Below are 23,977 nucleotides of genomic sequence, written 5' to 3'. Positions count from 1 at the left end.
CGGCGCCGCCTCGGTGGCGGCGCCGATCCCGGCCGCGTCCCCGCCGCCCACGCCCGCCGTCTGTCGCACACGCGGGACGGCGGTGACGGCGGCGCCGCCGGGCAGACCGGCACAGACGCGCCACCGGTGCGTCACGTGAAAAATAACACCAATTGTCTGATATACTGCTGACGCAACCAGCAACCACGTAGTCTGGACAAAATGACATTCATCTACGTCTAAACCAAACCGCGCCACGCACTAGACCACCACACCAGGCCACAACAACAAAATCATGTCACGCAGTCGGTGGCTAAAGCCCCAAACCGGCTTCTCGGCCTATCACGAACACGCCGGCTCGCGTTTCCCGAACAAAACACATTTGGCGCCGCAGTCCGCCGTCGTCGGAGGGCGGCGGTGTGACCCGCCGGTGACCCGACCTGACCTGACCTGACCCGGGCCGGCCCCGCGGCGCCGGCTCACCTGGCTGGCCGAGTACAGGATGTAGCGGTCGGCGCCCACGCAGTCGAACCGCACGGCGCCCGACGTGTACAGCAGGTCCTCCCAGTTGTCGGGCACGCGCTCCTGGAACAGGCGCCGGTACTCGGCCGGCACGCTGTCCCGCCAGAGGCCGTACCGGCGCGTCTCCAGCAGCTGCCGGTGAGAGCGCCCGTCAGCCGGCGCCGGCGGCGGCGGCGGTGTGCCACTGTTTGGGCCATTGCCACCTGAGGGAGTTGACGAGGAGAGAGCGGGAATGGGTGCGAGAGCGCGGGGTATGGCGGATACCGTCCTGCCGGCTGTCCACCGTCCATGGCACGGCTACCACCGCCGAGCGACCGTTACTGCACGGCATCGGTGGCGTACTGGAGCGATCACTGAGCACTGTCAGAGATCCCCGGCAGGCGCCGTTGAACGGCTGCGGGCGAGTACGTGCGGATGCCGTGGCATGACTGGAGTCGGACCGGTGAGTGGCTCAGTGGCGGATCACAGCTGGCGACACGGCTGCACCGCCGTCATCGCCCCGAGGCCACAGTGGCGGATCACAGCTGGTGACACGGCTGCACCGCCGTCATCGCCCGAGGCCATAGTGGCGGATCACAGCAGGTGACACGGCTGCACCGCCGTCATCGCCCGACGCCGAAGTGGCGTGACAGACGCGATTTGGAACGCTTTCACCGGAAGCCGTCACAAAACACGGTCATGCCCGCTGCGTAGTACACTGCTACCACTACCCGAGCAATTGAGCCGGCTCGGTGCGCCGCCCCCACCTGCGTCATTCTGGTGATGATCAGCCGGCCGTCCTCAGTGACGGGCGACTCTCGGCTGCTGCTGTCCTGCCGCTGGCGCTGGCGCAGCGTCTCCAGCGCCATCTGGCACGCCATCGCCTCAGCCACGTCCTCGGAGGGGCTCTCGGAGGGGTACGTCTGGCAGCGCACGTCGCCCACCTGGCGCGATCCGAACGCGATCAGCCGGGGTGCTGGGCCGCCGCCGCTACGGGCGCGCACGCCGAGCGCCGCCGAGCCGGCCGGGCCGCTCAGGCTGTGGGACCGGACCCGCGGCGCACACACGTGCCGGGTAGACGGGCCACAAACGATGGATCCCCATATCGTACTACATTATGTCTGAGCAGCTCCGGGCCAGCAGCACCGGACTGACCGCCTGATTCGCTCCTGAAATAGTGAAGACCCGCGCCAGCTGCTCGCATCATACCCAAATGACACCCAACCCCGCTGAAATGGCCTCCAACGACGCTGAAATGGCAACCAACAAAGAACGCCGTCCCGTTCTCCACCTTCCCTTTTCCTCCAAAAGCCGCCTACCACAATGGTGGAGTAGAAGCTGGCGATGCCCCCGGCCGACTTGGGCTTGAACGACACCGTCTCCAGCTTGGCCTCGGGCAGCCGGTAATGTCGGATGTAGGCCTGCAGCTCCTGCTTGGGCGTCTGCGGCCTGCCGTTGCAACATGCACAGGCGTCAGCGGAATAAGCAGCCTCGACGTGAATCATTAACCCATTACGGCATCGCCTCATCATTTAAAAAGCGAGTGTTGAATATAACGAGCTTCAACATTCCGCCAGCCCATCTGGGCATTTTCAAGATTGACAGCAGAGACTTTCAATGACTACGAACATCGCCCCGTCACGACTGGGTCGTCCCTTGGGGCTGCAATGGTCAAGTCTGCAATCCATGCAGTACTGCACCCGGCCGCGTCAGGCTTTCTGACAGCATCAATAGACTCGCAGCAATGAACTAAGGGTTCCAGAAGGGGCTACGCCGAGTACACCGGGGTTCAGGAGAGGCTACCTGGGAGTAAGCCGGGGTTCAGGAGATGCTACCCGGGAGTAAGCCGGGGTTCAGGAGATGTTACCCGGGAGTAAGCCGGGGTTCAGGAGAGGCTACCCGGGAGCAAGCCGGGCTTCAAGAGAGGTTTCCCGGGAGTAAGCCGGGGTTCAGGAGGAGCTATCGGGAGTAAGCCGGGCTTCAGGAGCTATCGGGAGTAAGCCAGGCTTCAGGGGGGGCTACACGGAAGTAAGTGAGGTGTTCAGAAGAGCTACAAGGCAGTAGGCTGATCGATATAACCGGAGGGCTCCTCGGCAGTGACCGCGGGAAGGGGGAGGGGAGTTGTGCTCCAGTCAGAGCCCGTACCCTGCAGGGGCGGCCGGCGGCGCTGGCGGCGGCGGGCTCGGCTCGGCCGGCGGGCCCCACCACGACTGGGCGGCGGCGGTCGGCGCCTCCCGCGGCTGCGGCGGCGCCGGAGTCGGCGCCGGCGCCGGCGCTGACGTTGGCGTCGGCGTCCGTTTGGCCGGCTGCGGCGGCCGCTGCGGCTGCGTCTGAGGCTGTGTCGGCGCCTTAGGCTCCGGCTGTGGTCGTGAGCGTGGCTGCTGTGGCTGCGGCTGCGGCTGCGGCTTGGTCGTCGGCTGGGGCCTGGCCGACTGCGTCCGCGGCGGCTGGCCGGCCGGCCGGAATGCAGCCGGCTGGGCCCAGCGCGGGCCCGGCGTCGGCAGCAGGCCCTGGCGCGGCGCGCTGTTCGGACGCACGTTGTAGGCCCGCCGCGGCTGGAAGTCGAACCGTGGCGCCGAGAAGCCGTCGGTGCGCCGGACTGCGGCGCAGGGGCGGCCACGTCAGCGGGACAGAGGTCACCGACGCGGGGGACAACGGTCACCAGCATCACCAGGCCAGCTCCTGGCGACTCCATCCAGCGCGAGGCACAGTCCAGCAGTCTCCTAAGAAAATGAACCGGTAAAAGTACGCTCTCCGCGGCCGGCGGGTTCACCCCTGTGAAGAGTTTCAGAGTTAGCTGCGCCTTTGATTTTCAGACGACTAAATTTGCATGCCCCTGGAGCTGGATCATGCAACAATCTGTGTACGACAGCGCGCTTTTGCTGGTCTTCATGGACCACACAGCAATGGACGTTCTCACGAGCCTCCATCCTCAAAACTGCGATCTGCCGAACAAGAGAACTGGACCACCATACGCACCACGCACACAAACGCACGCATTTACCTATCCTCTCGTTTTCTCCCCGGTAATAGCGTCCAGTGGGCCGCAGTTCGGCGCTTCAACGCAGCACCTACCGTCACTTACCGGCACCATAGCTGGGGCGCGGCACGTACGCGACGGGCCTGCGCGGCGGCGCCTTCTTCTTGGTCGGCTTCTGGCGCTGCACTAGCGACGCTATGCCGGCCGTGCTGGCGTCGGCGACGAAGTGCACCAGCGGCTCGGGACCGGACTCGTTCAGCTGTCGCGCAAGGGTGGCGCCCATGAGACACGGTTACGCCACCGGAGGAGGCTCGTTCGGACACGGCCGGCAGCCGACACGCGGCTGGTCTTCACTGATGAGGAGTGCAGGGCAACACAGGCCGCCCGCGCCGTCGGTTCATGACGCTCGCGTTTGGTGATTCGGATAGCGCTGATGACGTACGTATGAACAGAAGTCAGTCGAGCCCGTCAGTCAGAAGGTGACTTTTTTTTACAAAACTCCAAAAGGGGCAACGCAGTCACTGCCATGAGTACCATGGGGGCAGACAGTGATGACAAACAGACTACAAAACACGACGGGGATTATCTATCCTGAAAGCAGTTCAAGCATCTCACCCTCACGACATCCGGGATGGAGCGTAGATAATCTTCCAGACTTCGGAAGCCATTGTCCCTGAAGGGTATAGCGTACCCCACCAGTGTTTGGAAGTCCCCTGAAACAAAGCAATTCAACAGGTTTAGTTCAGACTACGAAGGTAATTTCCTGAATTACAGCTGGCAGGGTGATAAACGCATACATGCATGCACACAATCCCATATATGGAACCAATGTGCAGCATGGATAGCCATTTAGGTAGCGTGGATGACTATTTTACCAGCACAATCTAGTTACTGTATAGTTCCAACCTGAAAGGCATAACCAAACAGAAACGTGCGAACAGTAAATGATCAGATACCACTATTTCATACTATAGAACATGATAAAAAGCATTCGTCAAAGAGTGAGATTAAAGCCTTGGCAACCGTGCCATTGTTTGTTGTTGTTGTTGTTTTGTTGTTGTTTTTTGTAAAGCCAAGCGACCTAAATCCTGACCATGTAACCTGTTGGCACGGAACATTTAGGCCTTCCTGAGCGCTCCAGATAGTTTCTTTCGGTCGGAAGGACCCAAACACGAACAGTCAACGGGCGAATGGAAATATACCAAAGGTGAGTAATCAAAGGCCAAGTAATAATGATAAATGTTAAAAGGGGCATGTCCAAATGTAATACAACCGAAGGACACACTATTCATGACATACATATGGCATGACACATTTTTCCATTTTCTCGATTGTAATTTGGTCTGTGTGTCCCAGTTCCTTTCACTGACTGTTTGGTGAGACATTGTGCCTCCCCCGGCAAACTCGGACCTCAATCAACAGGAAGATTGCTCAAGAGACGCGTTACGGACAGCGACATCAGCAGGAGACTGCAAGACGGCGTATGTCACCATAACATGGGGTGACTCACAACGGCAGAAGCACATTCCCCAAATATTCATGTCCCAGCACAGTTCAGAACACATTTGATAATATTTTATGCAATCAGGTAAAGGCGACGAGTGATATCTATGATGTCTTGCAATGAACCCTACCTAAAAATATTGAAGACGACATTTTGCAATGCACCATTTATGTCAATGGCAACGCTTGATAACGTGCGATTAACAGTTATCATAAATAATTGCCAATATAGTATGTATTGATGTTTTCATACTCAACCTACATTTTGCACGTGGTTTATTACAGCGTGTTACGATCAATGATGTGAACCAATTAAGAAGTCCCATCATTTCACTGAACATTTTTACAAAGTTATCAGATACTTAGACAACCCGCTTAACACAACAGCAGCGTAGCATCACTTTCATAGTTCCAGTGTCTACGCAGAGAACAAGACAAGGATCCACAATTATGGCACATTAGTATGTAAGTGTACAAAATGTATCGTACAAAATGTATCGTATGTACAAAATGTACCGTATGTACAAAATGTATCGTATCAATTAAACACGAGCACCACGTTGATTAAAGCAAAGCGTGGAACCTTTCAGAAGCATACTAGACAGCAGTCTACATCTGAGCAAAGCCAGTCAACTTACTTTTCAGTTCACGGAGGGAAAGGCTTCCTTTGGTGGAAATAAGGCATGAGCGAATCAGTTTTTTCGTTTCCTCGTCTGCCATTTTTAGAATGGATTACACGAAATAATCACTGCAAAGGGCACAGAGAGTTAGTCAATTGCTCATAACACATCACAAGCCAAACTCAAATGGCAACAGTCATTAGCTTCAAATGCACGAATTATTTGCGGTATGCCATGGCGGACCCAGCCAACGAGACCGGGAAGGAAGCCATTTGGAATGCCGATGACGGCGGGAAGGGCGACATGTGAAAAGCCGGCGAGGCCGGGAATGGAGCCGTATGAAAAGCTTTTGAGGATGGGGAGCGAGACAGGGAGACGTGTGAAAGGCCAATGAGGCCGGGAAGGCAGACAAATGGAAAGCCGGGACACCACAGCCAGCACGGCACCATCCGAAGCCAACGGCTTCTAGGTTTGGAACTGCGTGACTGAAGCCGAAACAAGCGGCTTCACATTTATAAAACACGAAGCCAAATCCCAGGCAAACGTCTTTTACCTTTGTAATACGAACCCGAGGCCAGCGGCTTTGGATTCAAGAAACCCGACAGCAGCAGCCAAACAAATAATTTCAAAAGCACGAGGTCGGCGCGCAAGCCCGCTTGTGGACAACGTTGTTTTCCAGAACCATAACAACATTCGCACCTGGTGGAGTTGTGTGTGAACAGAAATAAAACGGTTTAGGGAAGTCAATCAGACAAGCTGTTAGTACTACACCTAGAACATTGTCGGACTACCGCGCTTGCACGTGTCAGTTTGAACAAAAGTTTCGGGCAGCTTCGGACGACTAGTGGCCGAAACTTCGGCTCCGGACCCCGGCCACCGTCAGGTGATAAATGGTCTTGAGGATAAGAAGCTGGTACTGGCCTTTTAGCAATACAACTGGGGTGGCAATACCGGCAAGACTGCTTTAGTGAAGTCAAGCCACTCCTGCAGTGTGACGGTACGGCAGACCATGACTATGTCGCGGCCAGCAGCTCTGGATCGCACGGAGCCGAGGACACAGCCATAGCTCCAAACTCGTCTGAAGCCGAAGTTAAGTCAAAGCTAGCTGCAAACACGCGCCCAGGTGGCCGGCTGAATGCAACACACTGGGGTGGGGGTGGGAGGCTATTTCCCCCACCTTTCTGACATCGCCAAAACTAAGAAAGTTAGAGACATGAAATGCACAGCAAGGTAGGGCTCTATGTGAATTAACCTGTCAAATTTTGAGATCCCTAAGTCATGATCAAATAAGGTTGAACAGGGTCAAAGCACAACTTTGTGTCCTTAGTGCCCTGAGGTCTTGTCATGCAACCAGCTTTCACCTAGATAACTTTTACAAGCAACAGGTTGCTGGTGTTTATATCAGTTCAATGACCTTATTTGAAAGTCTCCCCCAGAAAAGTTTATACAAGTTATTCACGTGACTGGCCTCACCAACATCATTAAGCCAAAATAAGGAATCTTTTGGCATCATTGTGCTCCAGGAATGCAAGATACACATATGCTCATAACACAAGTTTTCCAGCAAAAAAGTGGTTTGGTTCAAACCTTGATCTGAGCTGCATGCTTGACCCAAAGTCAGCAGAATAAGTCTTGCTACTAATATCAGTCACTCAATTGCCTGAGCAGTCATCTCAAAGTTATGTAATTTTATGAAGAACAAGTATCTATGCGTTATCTTCACTGACAGCCATGGTGTGACTTTGACCTTCAATGGGTATGTCAAATTTTGTATGCAAAAGGGTTACCTGTTAAACCATATACTCAAACAAGGTTTGTTGCAGGTACACAGCACCATCTAGAAATTATCTGGAAATACTGTTGGAAGTCTTATCAACCACCACCTCACTGGAACAAGTGTTAAAAGTGGTGCAAAGGCAAAGCTGGAGCCAACCATTAAATTAACATTACATAAAATCTGAGGCCATCAATGAAACATGGCTTACAGCAGAAGGCAAATATGAGGCCATGGAAAAAATGCTGCTTAGCAAAACTGGAGCTGGTCTTGTGTTCTCATGACTGCAAAGGAACACAAGACCCCACACAGATACAAGTTGATGCAATTTGCAGTGTGCAGAGAAGGTCAAATGTATGAGGCCGTGCTGCATTATTCTTCCGGAATGGCAGGAAACAGAAGAACAAAATTAGGTGGTGGTTTGGGCCATGACATAGTGTGCAAAACCAAATTTACATGGTAACATATCTTTCCACTCTCTTGTCACCTCAAGCTGAGCAAGTGACAAGTGGCATTGTTTCACGCTGTTATGCATTAGTGACTTGGCCTTGTGTTTGAACCCTTTGCTTGGAACTGTCTTTTTAGGCTGGCTGTTATGGGGTGTCCAAACATAAAACAATGGATGGAAGTGTGTTATGGTCATTAACCAAGATGTTACAAAGGAAAAGAAGGTTTTGGATGAAGCAGCATTATACCCAGGTATGGTTGGAAATAATATCAGCATTCAATGAAATAATGCAAGATCTTCAAGCAAGATAGTGCTGGCTTCCATGCTCATTTTTGTACCCCTAGCTCTGTATGGGACAAACATATGTCACCTTATATGCATGTCATATTTAACACAGTTACCAGGTGAATAGGGCTTTCCCAGCTTTTCCAGTGTAACAGTGTAACCAAGTGGAGGGGATTGGAAAATGGCATAAGATACACACAGTGTGATTTATAGCTGGTTCATTAGGGGTTGGTGCCAGCCTACCAGTTATAAGGCATACATGTCAGGAGTTACCATTTGGTCCATTGCCATTATATTGAACAGATAAGACCAGGTCTGCTATCCAAAGGCAAAACCCCATATGTTTACTTCTGGACATTACACCCTTTTATGTCATCTGATTCATCTACTCATGCTGAAGTTAGAAATTCAAACCATTAGTTTAGATTGTCAGAACTGCTTAACTAGCAGAATGGGCTTAAAGCTTTTGAAATGTTCAAATGAATGTTTAAATAACTGAATTCAGCATGATAATCAGGATCAGATGGCATAAGCAATACAAACTGGCCAAAAATTAATATATGGGGTTTTATCTTTGGATTATAGGGTAATGTTAGCTCAGGGAAGGTTATCACTTTTCACTTGTTGTACTTTACAGCCTTGCTAGCCTCTGACCAGCCTGAAATAATCTGGTATGTCACACTCATTCAGAGTTGTAGTTCCAGAACATGACTTGGTGCCCAAACAAATAAAATCACAAACTTAACTCTAAAACATACTGTCAAACACACATCTATTAGATTCAACCTGCCTTCACCTCAATGCTGGGGGACTGAACATACCAAACAGTTGCTGAAAAGGGAACTAAATAAGGAACTTCATACCTGTACCCATATGTCATACATGAACACATGCACCACATGCTCCAAAGGCCTATGACTCGAGCAAACGGCACTTGCCTTGTTTTGGTAAAGATACCCATGGACATAGCCAGCTTGTACCTAATTTTCAAAATCAAAGACCGCTTACCACTGTCTTGGTACCCGTGTTCACTTTCACAGGCCACGGGCCAGCCTCGCCCACTCTCGGACGGTGTATGGACGTGGCTGACGCACGCAGAACAGGTAGACGCAGCATTTGCAGGGTACCCGTATATTATCTAAATACTTACCGAACTAATTTTGTAAGTTCAAAAGATAGGGGACAGAATGATACCAGTATGGACCATCCCTTGACCCGCCCCTTTTTCTGTGCCAAATCAGCGTCCCAGCCACCCATACGCAGATGCGAACCACGTCATGTCCCTTGAGCGTCACATTACGTCACGACGCTTACCGCGCATTTTTAATGTAAAACACTGCCAGTAGTCGATTGCGAGGTGTGCACGCTGGTGAAGCGAAACTCACGTTTTGTTGTAGAACGGCATTTGGCGGTCAAAACGCGTAAGCGTGGGCTGGTGTATCTGTAGTCAAGACATCATTTTTAGAAATATTCTCGCTAGAACATGAACGCGCTTTCGAAAATGTTCAGCGTAGTGAATCTGAATTGTCTAAACAATTTTAACGCGCGCTTGAGTAGAGCGAGGGGGAAATTAACCCCCCCCCGAAGGTTTTTCAAAATGATTTTCGAACGGCACTGCATAGCCGCACCCAAATTTTGCGCAGCTGTAGACAACTGTATAGCGGTTCGCTTGGAATAAAAAAGCAGATATGCTTTGCAGATAATAAAAGCAGATATACTTCGCAAGGTCGCTGACCTATGACAAGTTAAAGTCAGGCCATGGTCTCAACGAAGTTAGGTTCTAGGGGATCGTTCAATCTGATGCAACAGCGGACTGTTAGACAAAGCCACACATCTCTGAGATGATTTCTTAGGCAACACAAATACTGAACGAGCAATTTACGTTGACCCAAGGTCAAGTATGAATTTCAGATCAAGGCCAAAACCAACCTGTTTTACTACTACAGGGTTTGCTGTGCGGGATAGTTTCTGGTGCTCATTTAGAATTTATTGATAGCAGGAGCCGCATAATACAACTTCCATTGGCTTCTTAGAGGTCAGAATAGGCCCTTGACTGAAAATGACCAAGGTCAACATTTTGGTTTCATAAACATACTGCCTCCCCAGCCTGCATGTCGAATTGGGACCCATAAAGGTCCCAGTTGGACAACTATATGGGGCCCACCTGGGCTGTCCACTTTGGTCCGACGTGGGCATGTTATGGGCCAACACCTGGGTGTGATATGGGTGACCCTTGTTGGGCACATGTGGGGCCTAACTGGGGCACACATGGGGTCCATCCAGCGCATACAGCCGCGACCCATGTGGGTCCGAAATGGACAACCGAATAGGGCCCACCTGGGCTTGCAACCTCGGGCCCACGCGGGCATGTCATGGGCAACTAACTGGGTCGGACCTGGAAGCCATGTGGGGCCATTGTGGGGCTTAGCTGGGACACATATGGGACCCACCAGGGCAGCCCAGATGCGACCCACCTGGGCAGCCCAGTTGGGACCCGCCTGGGTAGCTCCGTTGGGACCCATACGGGTCAGTCCACCTAGGACCCATGTAACCAGCCCAGATGGGACCTTTTTATCCACCCCAGATGGGCCCCCAGTTGGGCTTCACCGATCTGCCATCTCAAATTCCATCTGATTGATCGACCGCCGTAATTCCAGGCAGACTGCTTCATGTCATCGATAACAAGCCAGGTCAAAGTTTATTCACCTTGCATTTGACCAAAACTGCCTCGACAACAGCACTCTTGCGCAGAATATACACTTCGCTGTTATCACACCGGATGCGACAATCACTAAACCATTCAACAGATGTTAGGTGTCGTCGTTGCCGCCGTTGTCAGCGCGATGTTCCTTGTCGTCGTCGCAGTCTCTCCCGTCGAAACCATTTTTCTGGCGTCTCTTCCCTTTTGTTGCGGGAGACGCCGCAGCGCGGTGTGTTGCGCAGGATGGCTCCTGAAAATGGCGATATTCAGTGCCTCATATCACTGCCCCGCGGCCTGAGTGTGGGTGATTATTCACGTATACCGATTTTGATACTGGAAGAACTGGTTGTTTGTTAAGCCGTTTACTGAGGTTGAAATAATGAGAGCATCTATGTCGAATAGCAGTGCAGAAATTCACTACACATGCACTCTCATGTGTAGTGAACTGAGTACATGTATGGACAAGCTTAGCGAGAGATCACTTACATGGAGTACTTGCATGAAAGCCGACTTGAGTTATGCCCTTCTGCAGTCACAATAACGACATTAGAAATCAAGCAAAACGATTACATTCTATGAGAAAGAAGTGGTGCGCTGTATTTTATTTTCCCAGGATGATGCTAACAAGCTTATCAGTCATTATCAGAGAGACTGGAGCGCAGTAGCTGTCAGATGTCTATACGGGAATACAGTATTGTCGCGAGAGATCGTTTTTTTAGTGCGGCTGTTTTCCGATTCACTCACTCATTAAAGGATGAGTTTGGGTTGTTTTCGGCACTCGCTCTTTGCCCCTGCAATGGATGGCCTGCGGCTGATAGCAATAAAAGCATTCGCCGATGATTGATAGGTGCACCTGTTAAAACATCTGAAATCAATTATAAAACAGCGAACTCCGGGAAAACACTGCCGGCCCACTTTTAGAAAGAATTCTGCCACTTCTTTCTTATGTCACAATTCCGAAACTTGGTTTGCTAATATTTCCCCAGGAAGGTGCTCAAAGAAATCAAATAGATAAAATGGGATTGTCTTCGCCATGTTCATCTTGTTGAAGTACCAATAATCGTGGTAAGGACATCCTCGCTGTAAATTTTGGTAGAATTGCACGTGAAGCACGAGCTGAACATTACAAGCCCATATGGTGTAATGCCTGCTTTCCCAAGCATGACGATTCTGGAGCAGCACCAGTTGTCTTTCATGGAAGCGTTTGATTGCTGTACCAGCTTGCTGGCAGACATACTGATTCCGAGCGATCAGGAGCACTCCTCAAGCAGCGTTCCAGAGCAGAGCAGCCGCAGTTCTCAGCAACATCTCAGCAGTACAACAGTAAAGCGTTTTTCCATCTAAGGGTTGGGGCTGATGCCCATCCTTCCCCCCCCCCCCCCTCAAAATCAGCAACAGCGAACCTCATCCTGCCGGGAAAACATGCAAAAGGGGCGTATACTTAAAAATACCAATAGCACGTCACTCACATGTTGCAAGCAAACACATCAGGAGAAGCAGGCCATGAAATGCTGCAAATGTATTACCCCATATGTAAAAAGTCATGCAGGTCCAGGGCCTCGTCTAAGGCCTTTTCAATTAGCGAGGGGGAGATTTCTTGCCCATACATAATTAACCTAACATGACGCTGTACACAGTGACGAGAACCAACTCCATTAAACTTGAGTTCACTTAACTAGGGGAGGGGGTTTCCACGCCACTGGGTGGGAGGGCTGCACATCACTGGAGGGATTTTCGCCCCCTATTCAACATGGGTGCACGGCACCCTGCACGGCGCAGCACGGCCCTGCGAGTGCACCGGTCGTATCAAACACACCAAACCAATGAAAAGGAATCCTGCCGCATGAAAGCACAATGCAATAAACGGAAATGATTTCGCACAACGCACACTCACCGGTGCGCCCAGCACGCGAACGAAAACACTTCCAGGAGCTGTCCTCCCTACGTGTCGACCTGTCTGGGGAATGCAGCCACCCTTCTCGAGCCGCGCACCTGAGCGGGTCCGACGCCAACCGGCCGCCAGCACCCAGCATAATAACCAGGACCCCCGGCCGGGGACCAGGTTGCCAAGCATGGGCGAGTGAACGACCGCGTTTTTTGGAGGAGGGCTTTGGGGATCGAGTTCGCCTCCCAACAACTGATATGATTTAGCACTAAGCTTGCGACGGTACATGGAATGGAACACCTCAAATGCTTCTGACCTCATCCCCTCCCAATACTTCACAACTTCCCTCGGTCCTGCGAACAGCAAGGGGCACGGGGTGCGTCAGCGCAGGCAGAAACGCAATGGATGGGAGGGCGGGTCTGGACAGGTGGACTGCCGGCGTCGCCGGTGTGGTGTTAATGAGCGGCACCGTCCGCCGCTCCCGGGGTTCGATGCAAGGAACATGCCTTGTTTATGAGAAAGTCCCCATGCTCAGAGTCCCCATGTATACATAGATGTATTATATATTAAATGCATTTCGTTCCTCGCTGTCTAGATTTACAGGCCGAATTCTGAGGGCACTAGCTCGCTAGCTCGCTCGCACACGTTGCTACTCCGACATCATCAGCGAGCTAAACATGGTGGACAGCCCGACTCACCTTCGCCCAACTCCGTCAGCGCTGGATCGCATCGTCACCAACCAACGTGAGCCTACACCTGAGGTCAACGTCTTGCCTGACGTCATCAGCGATCATCAGCCTGTCCTCATGAGCACATGCCTGGGATCTGGGGCGTGCCCGGAGGAACCCGCAGTGGCGTACTCTGCGCAGCCGGAAACGTGCAGACTAGAGTGCCATCTGTCCCGATTTTCTGTCATCCGACTGGTGCCAGCGGATAATGCCACTGACGTCAACGCGTGCCTGCGACACTTCATTGCTGTGTGGAACGCTGTGGTGAGCCGCCACTGCCCAGTTAGAAGAATGCGCGTCTCCAAACCGCACTGCCGCTGGCTGACCGATGACTTGGTCCGGCGAGCGCTCATGTTCGAGCGAGACAGCGCGCACGACTCCTGGTTGCGGCTGCGCACACTAGAAACCGGGCCCGACTTTACGCGACTTCGCAGTCAGGTTAAGAGCCCTCTAATTGCAACAAGGCGCGAGTTACATTGCGGCGAGATGATGCACGGCTGCTGCCTTGGCCTCTAGTCTACAATTAAGAGGTTTGCCAAGGCAGCTTCGACGCCGGCCGAGGGCGCGTCTGCGGTGAGCCCCGAGGGGGCCGAGGTGACGGCGGACAAGCTCAACCGCCAGCTCGCTGTCGTGGGGACCCGTATCGCAGCCAACCTGCGGAGTGCAGTGAACGCCGGCTCCAACAAGCCCAGACCGCCCACCGTCTGCACCGCCGGCTCCTCGTTCCGACCTGCGACGCTACCAGAGCTGTCACGGTGTGTTCAGCGTATGAGCATATCGTAGGCGGTGGGCATGGATAAGGTCCCTCTCCACGCTGTGTGGGAACGTTTTTTTCAGTCGTCGGCCCTTATCTTCTAAAACACGTCGACAGGTCTCTCGTGACCAAAATTATCAAAATAGCTGGAAGACGGCATCTGTTGTACCAGTCACGAAGTCAGGTGAACCGGCTGCACCGTCCAGCAATATCTCCATATCTCTGCTCAGTGTGCTCTCGAAGATCTTAGAAAAGGTAGCTCGCACACATGTAACGGAACCTTTGAACGCGACAGCGCTCTGCTGCATCCATCCCAGTATGCCGATAGGCCGCGCCACTCGACCGAGGACTCCATATTCGCCGCAGTCGAACGCCTGGCCCCCATCACCGCAGGCGGTCTTGTATCGTCGGTAACGGCTATCGATTTGTTAAAGGCGTTCGATAGCGTCGACCACGACGTGCCCCTCACAAAACTGTCTTGGTATGGCGTTACCAGCGTGGGATGGTTTAGGAGCTATTTGAATGGTCGAGTGCAGGCGGTGCTTGGAGGGCAGCTTGCTCTGCCCATGTGAAACGGTGTGCTCCAAGGCTCGATCATCGGTTCAATCTTGTTCATTCTGTTTACCAACGATCTATATGGCTACCTGATTCATGGCCGCCTCATCTGCTACGCTGACGACACCAAGCACGTGGAGTGCGGGCCTCCTGACGAACCAGGTCTCGCCGACCTCAAAACCAGACCGCACATGCGTGAGCTTTAGAGCTGGTTCAGTGCCAATTCTCTCCAAAAGAGCACAACAAAAGCTGCTTTTATGGTCGTTGGGTCAAAGCAAAGTTTGAAAAGTTAGCTGACTTCTATTTTAACACGCGCCCGTGTGGCCAGCTGGATACCCTTCGCTCGGGTGGGGGTCAATTTGTCCCTCGCCCCTGAGATCTTAGGAACTAAGAGAGCTGGAGACACCAAATTTACAGGGTGTGTTGTCCTGTACCTGAACTCACTCAGATTTGATTTGTAGGTTCCTAGGTCATGATATTCATGTCAAGTAAGGTCAAACGAGGTCAGTCTCCAGGTTGGTGTCCAAAGTGCCTCAGAACCTAGATCCTGTTCTAGGCAAAAGGCCACATGCTCACCTAAGGTCAGTGACCTTGTTTGACCTTTCGAAGGTCATTGAGGCCAAAATTATGTGAGACTGCTTTGAGCTTTGCACTTGAATAAGCGACAAAGATTACGCTAGGCAGCATGTTCCTACAAACAAAATGCTGACGGTGATCATTTTAGATCAGTGACCTATTCTAACCTTTGAGAAGTGCATAGAAGATGTATAATGCGGTTCTTGATATCAATAAATTCGAAATATGCACAGAAACTACCCCATACAACAAGCGTTAGGTATTAAATCAGATTCGCTTTGACCTTGGTATCACCTTCAAAACTGACTAGGTCGATCGAATTTGTTTATTCAGTTGTTGTGTTGTCTAAGGAAGTATCTCAGAGATGTAGGGCTTTGTATAAAACTTCTTTGTTGCACCAGACTGAACGATTCCCTAGAAAGCAGCTTCGTAGAATCCATGGCCTGACTTCACCTGCCGTATGTCAGCAATCTCACGTTGCACATCTGAATTTTTAACATCAAACGATCCGTTATTCAGTTGCCTACAATGTCACAAAATTTGGCGCGGATACACCGTGCAGTTCGGAAACTATTCCGGAAAATCCTTCGGGGGTCAATTTGACCCCTCTCGAGCGCGTGTTGGAGTAAATGGTTCGACTGTGGATGCCTCAAGTAGCATCAAATTCTTGGCGTCATAGGTGACTCCAGTTTGTTAGGGAACGCCGATAACTCGAGCGTCGCGAAAAAAATACAATGACATCGTTGTTTCTCTGTACATATTCCGCCATTACTTCTATTCAGATTTTCCCAAAATCATCATCCCGATGTACGCATTCCCTCTTGTCACGTATCGCCTGTGCGCATGGGGTGAGCGACCAACAGTGAACTGCATACAATTTAAAAAAGGAACCAATCGACTTTGCTGCTAGAGAACTGACCGGCCCCAAAACGCACAGCCATACAACTCCGCCGCTGATTTCGTTTGCATGGCCGAGGATCGAAATCATGGTGACGCACCGCGACCTGATATGTGTTTCAGGCGCTTAATAAGGTTGGCGGGCTTCACAGGGTCCGCACGTTTTTTGCCCCATGTGCCGCTGTTTCGAGTCGTGAAACTCGCTTCTCGGACCATGGTAGTCTATAGTTGTGCAAGCACCGACCGACTGCCACACAAAGGGCGTTATTGTGTCGAGCCGCAGCAGCCTGGAACAGTCTGCCATCGCGCGTCCGCCATGCCACAACACTGAGTGCACTTAAGACCGCCACACGCGATGTGTTTTTATTCACTGACAATGGATCTGATCCGGCCTATAGTACATAAATAGGTCTGACTTAGCTCTTTGGCCATTGTTTGTATTATTTTTGTGAATCTTTTGTGTGTGTGCCTTTTCATACTGCACCTGTATAACCTTAAACCGTGGTAGCCACTATGTAGATGACTTCAATATACTGATACTGGTACTGATACTAGGTGATGTAAACATCATCACGTGCCTGACATCCTATGGGTACTTCAGTCATGTATATTACATCACTGTCGTTCATTGATATTCATTGCTATTGAATATGACTCATGTCAGGTAATGTCAGATAGCGTATACAAGTAAAATAATAGATCTCGAACGATGTAAAACACCGCACATGCCACCGTACTACCCTCAGTCGAACGGGCGAGCGGAGGCGGCAGCGAAATATGCCGCGAAGTTGATCCGCCGCGTATTGACGAGCGGACCTCATCAGCCGACTACGATACCTGGGTTACCAGCGCTGGACGAGCGGACCTCATCAGCTGACCACGATACCTGGGTCACCAGCGCTCTGCAGAACCCGAACACGCCCGGTCCCGACCGCCGATGTCCGGCGCAAAGTGTGCTCGGTCACCCGGCGAGGGGCATGGTCCCAGCACACCAGCGGTCGTTTGCCTTGTGCTGGCAACACATCGCGGACGAGGCCGTCGCAACAACAGCCACACGCCGCGAGGAGGTCCGACAGAGGTACGACCGGCACGCCCGTGACCCCCGTGGCCTGGAGATCAGGCAGCCAGGTCGCGATCCTGGCTCCGGCGACCGAGCGGCGAGACCGATTCAGCGTCATCGCGGAGGTAGGACCGGTTCATCGCCATCGCAGAGGTGGGACCGATTCAGCGTCATCGCGGAGGTGGGACCGGTTCAGCGTCATCGCGGGGGTGGGACTGCAACGGCGGCGCTTCGATCGACTGCCGAGCGGCCGCGTGCTGGCGTCGGACCGGCGGTACCTGCACCAGCGGCACGAACACGCCGCACCGGACATCGCCACGCCGGCGCCCTCGCCGGGCGCCTCAGGCCAGACTGACCCCGCTCCACCAGCCGCCCCGCGTCGTGTGTTCTGCCGCCTAGCGCATCGCCTTCGTTCCCGTCCCGCCGATTCCAGCAGAGGTTGCGCCCACGAACGCCAGATATGAACGATTCGACACCTATATGTTTATTGGCCTTGATCGTCGTACGGCCAGTTGAATAACAGGATATTAGTGACGTTGTTATGGCGTCATGGATGCTTGGGTGACCTTGAAATAGTCTCCCCAAAATAGTTCGCACGTCTGCGCGGCCGTGTAGCTCAGCAACTAGAAGGGTTTAGGTCCTAGGAGGGGCAGGACTGTGAACTGCACCGAATGGTCTTCAAGGTAGCTATTTCAATTAAAACCCCCACACAGATGAGCGGCCCCCTATTTGAATATTATTGTGCCCAACATCATACTATAATTACATATGTCACCCTATTGTTATAAATTAGTAACTATTATTATATCATAATAATAACAGGCAATTCATGTAATGTCTAGCATTGGTATCTTGGATCCCGAGCAACATTTGATATTAAGGCATCAGATGTAATGAAATAGGCTCGCTTATAGCTATCGGTATACGTTTAAGAAGAAAAGACTGCGCTGCAGAAAACATTTTCTCTATCCAGCAAATATACATTTCACTACGGCATTGTCTGACTGTCATGAAATATATGCATGACGTTGAGGCGCTGCTGAACTAGCCATGCAAAGTTGCCCCCCTAGCATTTACTTGGAGCCCTTTAAACCCGCCGATGTATGGCGGCAGTGGTGCTGGAAGTGTTCAGTGTCAGTGTCAATATCAGTATATTGGAAACCATCCACATGGCTATTACGACTTCAGATCACAGCCATATTTCAAATTGCATCCAGGTGCAGTATAAAAAGGTACACACTTAAAGTAAACGATAAAATGATACGGACAGTGGTCAAATAGTTGAAACAGTCCTATCCACGCACTGTGGCCGGATCCGGACAATGGTCAGTGGTCAGTAGTAGAAATCACAACACGTATGGAGGTCTTAACCGCGCTCAGTGACGTGGCAGCACAGACGTACGATGGCAAGGCGGTTTCGAGCAGATGCGGCCCGATGCGAAAACGCTTTCTGCGTGGCGGCTAGTCGGTGTCTGCGTAGGTGCAGGCTTCCTCTGTGCGAGGCGAGCGTTTCACGGGTCGACAGTGGCGCGTGGAACAAAAAAGCGCGCAGACCTCGTAAAGCGCGCCTACCTCCTCCAGCACTCTAAACACTTAATGTGTCGCGGTGTGCCACCATGGCCTCGACCCTCGGCCATCCAATGAAATTCAGAGCCGGAGTTATATGATGACGCGTTTTGGTGCCGGTAAGTGCTCTGGGAGCAAAGTCGATTGCTTTTTAAAGAATTTTGTGTAGTTCGCTCTTGGTCGTCTACCCTTCGAGCACAGACAGTACGTCATATGAGCAAGTACATAAACCTGGAGGATGACTTTGAGAAGATTTGAAATAAACTAATGACAGAATGCGTACAAAGTAGCGAAGATGCCATCGCATTTTTCACGACGCTCGAGACGTGGGCATCACGTGACGCACCGGAGTCAGCTATGACGCCGATAATTTGATGCTACTTGAAGCATACATAGCCGAACCGTTTACCTCGAAGTGGAAGCCGGCTGCTTTTTATTTTGCTTTGACCCAGGGAGCATAAAAGCAGTTCTCGTTTCGTCTATTTGGAGAGAATCGGCGCTGAGCCAATACTAAAGTTCACGCATGGTAAGTTCCAGTCTTGTTTTGAGGTCGGCGAAACCCGGTCCGCCAGGGAGCCGGCAGTCCATGTACATGGTGTCAGTCAGCGTTGCGGACGAGGACGGCCAAGGGTGAATCATCCTTACAGATCGTTGGCGAACAAAATGAGCAAAATAGGACCGATGGTCGAGCCCTGAAGCACACCGCATGGTATGAGAGAGTGAGCTGTTTTCCACGTACCATCTGCCCTCGAAATTCTAATAACTCTCAAACCATCCCACATTGGTAACAACATACCAAGAAAGCTTAGAGAGAAGGACTTCGTGGTAGACGCTGTCGGACGCCTGTAACAAGTCAATAGTCGTTACCGACGATGCAAGACCGGCTGTGGTGTTGGGCAGCAGGCGTTCCACTGCAGCGAGCACGGCATCCTCGGTCGAGCGGCGCGGCCTGTAGGGCATACTGAGATGTTCGTTCACTGCGACCCGCGGGTTAGCCGCGATGCGGCTCACCCGCGGCTTACTATGATGCGGTGTCGGTTGAGCTTGTCGGTCGTCACCTCGGCCTCCTCTGGGCTCACAGCACAGCCTCCGCCGGCTCCGAAGCTGCCCTGGCGAACCTCTTGAAGATAGGTCAGGAGCTGCGGCGGCCACCATATGCCATATCGCTACAAAGGAACTCGCGTCTTGCTGCAAGCAGACGGCTCTTAACCTGACTGCGAAGTCACGTGAAGTGGAACCTGGTCTCTATTGTGCGCAGTCACAGCCAGGTGTCGTGCGCTCTGTCTCGCTCGAACATGGGCGCTCGCCGGGCCACGCCATCGATCAACCAGGGTCAGGGCGGTTTGGAGACGCGCATTCTTCTAACTGGGCAGTGGCAGTTCATCACAGCGTTCCACACAGTCATGAAGTGTCGCAGGCACGCGTTGACGTCAGTGGCACCATCCGCCTCGCTCCAGTCGGATGACAGAGGATCGAGACAGATGGCACTCTAGTCTGCGCGTTTCCGGCAGCGTAGTGTACGCCACTGCGGGTTCCTTCAGACATCACCCAGATCCCAGACATGTGCTCATGAGGACGGGCTGATGATCGCTGATGACGTCAGACAACACGTCGACCTCAGGTGTAGGGTCACGCTGGCTGGTGATGTTGTGATCCAGCGCTGATGGAGTTGGGTAAGGTGGGCTCACCAGCTGCGTTATGTTCTGCTCGCTGATGATGTCGGAGCACCGGCGTATGTGAGGCGAACTGGTGACCAATGCGTTGAAGCTCACGTCGCCGGAGAGAACAACGGCTTGCCTGTGCCGACGGACCCCGGAGTTAATCCTGCAGTCTCTCCAGGCTGGGCTGCGTGGTATGCTGAGCCAAATATCGTTATGCGCTCCTGTTTGGCCCGCTCCAGGTGGGCCGTGAACACCGCTCAGTGGTGTTCTTGCATATTCATTCGTGAGTTTAAGATGATTACTAGCATTCACATGCTCGGTGTTGGTGCTATTTTCAAGTTATTCGACTACTAGCATTATCTCCGTAAAAATTGGCAACCATGCTCAATTTTCTATACTACGTAGCACAACACGTGATGAGTGATTGAGCTTTCACAGCTTGTCCAACATTGAATGGTAGCCAGTTGACGTCCACAATATTCGGGAATCATGCTCACAAAGGGAAGATCTGAACGGCTCAACGATAATACTCTTCCTGGCCTTGAACGCCGCATGATTTATGGTGTGGCAGAAATTGAATGACATTACTAAGGCGTTATGCAGGCCTGAATGGCGTTGAAATAGTCTGGACGAAAAAATCTGCACATCTTTGCGGGCGTATAGCTCAGAAACTAGAGGGTTTTAGGTCTTAAAAAGGCAGGGTTGTGAATTGCACCAAATGATCTACAGACGTCTATTTTAGTAAAAACAAAAAAATGCGGAGCACCCCGAAGACTTGCTAGATAAACATTCAGGCACATTTGCCAAAGTGATTGGGAAAAAGGGTGTAAGGACCTAGTAACAATGAAGAATGAAGCAAAAGATCAACCCCCTATGAAACAAAACCCCGGCTTCCTTTCAGTCGGATGCAGATGGTATAAAAACCATACAACATAAAATCGCAAAGCTGAAATCATTTAACCGAATCAAAACTCTTGGTTTAGTGCGGTGGTCAAAACGGACAAGGGAGATGAAGGATGCTGTGTGGGCTACAGAAAATTGGGCCAAGTACCCGTGAAAAACTTTCACCCGCCCCCTCCCATTAATAGCATCCTCGCTTCCCTTGGACGATTAAAATGCTTCAGCAATTTGGACAAAGCAAAAAACGGTTATTGGCAGTTTGCTTTGGATTCTGATTGTATCGATAGAACTGCTTTCTGCTAGAACTAGAATATAATTGCTTAAAACTGCTTCTTAGTGGTATTACTGCCAAATCAGCTGATCCTTTGGATTTCACACATATCCCAGGATTGAAGCTATAAACAAGCTTTGGCAGGTACTCAACACAAATTTGCAAAGGTATTCACCAGTGATGTCATGATTCGTGTTCCGAAATTCTTCGAAGAGCATCTCAGTCACATGAAAATAGTGTTTGAGCATCTTTGCAGAGCAGGTTTGAAATTCAAAATGCCAAAATCTGAATTTCTGAAACAGGAAGCTGGATATCTACGTCACATAGCCTCACCAAGCGGGATCAGGTCAGATCGTGGTAAAGCAAAAGTGATTAGAAATCTGAATCACGCCACAGTTGTGAAAGGCGCCCGTCCATTCACTGGTATGTGCTTGCACTATCGACGCTTCATTTCAGATTTTGCTGAAAACGCAGAGCGTCTCACGGAACTAACAGAAAAAAGCAACCACTTTTAGTGGAATCGCATATGTCAAACCACGTCTGAAAGTCTTCGAAAAGCCCTCATCGAAACTCGCGCTCTTCCTTTCCCAGACACCTTAAAACCATACAAACTTTACACCGATACTTTCCATTTGAGTTCGATTGCGGAGAACCCTTCACTCTTGTCAGGGCCCTTTCGGTTAACCTGCCCGGCCCCTCTTGATCGCACAGGGACGTTTATGCATGTTCACTGGTCTCGGGCTATTCCTCTTTGTCCAGTGGGGATGTTTTTTGTTTTGCTCTGTGCTTTGGTCGGACATTATATGTTAGCCTGCCGGGGTACTGCCGATCGTTCAGGGCCCCAACCATATTGGCTCTGGATTCTTCTCGCTTGCTCTGGGGACCCTGCACTGTTGACGAGAGCTTCTTTGCTGTCCTGCCGTGGCACCCTCGATCGGTCAGGTGCCGTCCCTATTGGTCTTGATTTTCCCCATATGATAGGAGGACCCACGCCGTTGACGGGGACCTGTGTCTTACAGTAATGATTGGGGCTTGACGTCACACACCAGGCAGTTTTAGAGACGGATGCATTTATTCGGTATCACGTGGGATGCGGTGGTGGCGTGACCGCGGCCAGAACGCCAGGCCGACAGGTGCAGAGCTCAGCGCCCTAACCGTTATACTAACACCGCCCCAACCTAAGTCTCAATAGGCCGGGCCACTCCTGATCCTCAGGGGTCCTCTTCATTAGTCATGGGCTGCTCCAAAGAAGTCAGAACGATCTTATTCTGTTGCCGAAAACCCCACGTGTGCTTGCGAACGTCAGGGAGCTTCGTCTGTTCGTGTGTACAGGTCCGACTAAATTGCTTCATGCACATAGGTCCGAGACCACAAGACGACCATTTGCCTTGGCAAATCGTCGTCTTAATAGCCTAAGAGCAGCAGTCGAATGTTCGCGAACTAATTTTTACGCGCAATTGTCGAACGTAGTTTGACACACCACTTACGTCGTGCGTGTTTGTTCCGCTGATTATTGAGTTTGTTACACTTAGTATATTCGTGCATCACGTTCTTAATGCATTTCTAATGCCGGGATATTTTGCACTCTTTTTAACAGTCAAAGCCAAAACATTACATAACTAGCCGGCAGCCATAAATAAGCAAAGAATGGAGCTCGTGCTTGGTGTTGATGGCATCCAACGGCCAACTTTAAGACATTTTGCTATATGTTCCCCCTTGACGAGATCCTGGATCCGCCCTGCCGTGCGATGGCGTGCCGCACAGCCTCGCGGCTCGCTCGCTGACCGGTCGTGATTGGAGACAATTATGCCCATCCAGTAACGCTGGGATCTGGCGGCTCGGCTGTCAATACCGGCAGCATTAACAGCGTAAACAGATGAACCGCACTGGGCAGTGACACGTCCGTTGCAGCGGGCGGTGTGAAGCATCCACGTCAACAATTCGATGCTCAGACGTGTGTTCATAGGCGTTGGATGGTGGACCGAGTGTTTCAGCGTTCTTCCAAAGACCAGGTGTGATGCATTCAGGGTATTTTACCGCACCGTCTTCTTATTTAGCCTAAACTGGTGCCAAATCTTATGTGTTCCTGCCCGGCCGGCCTACCGGAGCGCGCCGGCAGCCACCGGGCCGCCGCCCGGCGCCATGCGGCCTGTAGCCTGAGGCGCCGGTTGACAGACCGCGCCAGGGCCCCGTAAAACGCCGCTGTTGGCTAGCAAACGGTGACTGAGGATTTGTTGCCTAACTGTAAGGGCACAGTCGCCCTTATCGACTTTGTGTAAATGCCTTTGCTTGATTGCTCTCTCTCTCTCTCTCTCATCTCTCTCTCTCTCTCT

The 23,977-nt window shown here is 51.7% G+C and overlaps 2 protein-coding genes across 2 annotated transcripts in view; both read right to left on the bottom strand.

Moving 5' to 3' along the window:
- Positions 1-212: 212 nt before the first annotated feature.
- LOC119103146 (putative GPI-anchored protein 58) lies at positions 213-9,334 on the bottom strand. The gene is made up of 9 exons (XM_037226597.1): positions 9,241-9,334; positions 5,602-5,711; positions 4,076-4,173; positions 3,566-3,719; positions 2,788-3,079; positions 1,800-1,929; positions 1,347-1,424; positions 463-633; positions 213-218 (listed from the first exon to the last, which is right to left on the bottom strand). Exons 2-9 carry the CDS (start codon positions 5,681-5,683, stop codon positions 213-215), a joined length of 1,011 nt encoding a protein of 336 aa, XP_037082492.1. The 5' UTR covers positions 5,684-5,711; positions 9,241-9,334.
- A 3,677-nt stretch (positions 9,335-13,011) lies between these two features.
- Positions 13,012-23,977, bottom strand: part of LOC119103145 (uncharacterized) — a 24,918-nt gene continuing 13,952 nt past the window's right edge. Inside the window, exons 10-11 of the mRNA XM_037226596.1 lie at positions 13,731-13,803; positions 13,012-13,029 (exon numbers count right to left, since the gene is read on the bottom strand). Coding sequence (XP_037082491.1) covers positions 13,012-13,029; positions 13,731-13,803 — 91 coding nt within the window. The remainder of the gene's footprint in view (positions 13,030-13,730; positions 13,804-23,977) is intronic.

Source organism: Pollicipes pollicipes, unplaced genomic scaffold (assembly GCF_011947565.3).
Source record: "Pollicipes pollicipes isolate AB1234 unplaced genomic scaffold, Ppol_2.1 Scaffold_5724;HRSCAF=6776_pilon_pilon_pilon, whole genome shotgun sequence".
NCBI lineage: Eukaryota > Metazoa > Arthropoda > Thecostraca > Pollicipedomorpha > Pollicipedidae > Pollicipes > Pollicipes pollicipes.
The sequence above is the reverse complement of the archived record's forward strand: the minus strand, read 5'-3'. Positions and strand labels throughout refer to the sequence as shown.

Bases quoted from the DNA above. Each gene is read 5' to 3' on its own strand.
- LOC119103146 (XM_037226597.1), bottom strand. From the start codon at position 5,683: ATGGCAGACGAGGAAACGAAAAAACTGATTCGCTCATGCCTTATTTCC. The intron at 3,080-3,565 runs GTAAGTGACGGT...CCTGCGCCGCAG, and splicing joins GCGCCCCAGCTATGGTGCCG to TCCGGCGCACCGACGGCTTC. The intron at 634-1,346 runs GCGCTGGAGACG...TCTCACCGGCAG, and splicing joins AGGCGATGGCGTGCCAGATG to CTGCTGGAGACGCGCCGGTA.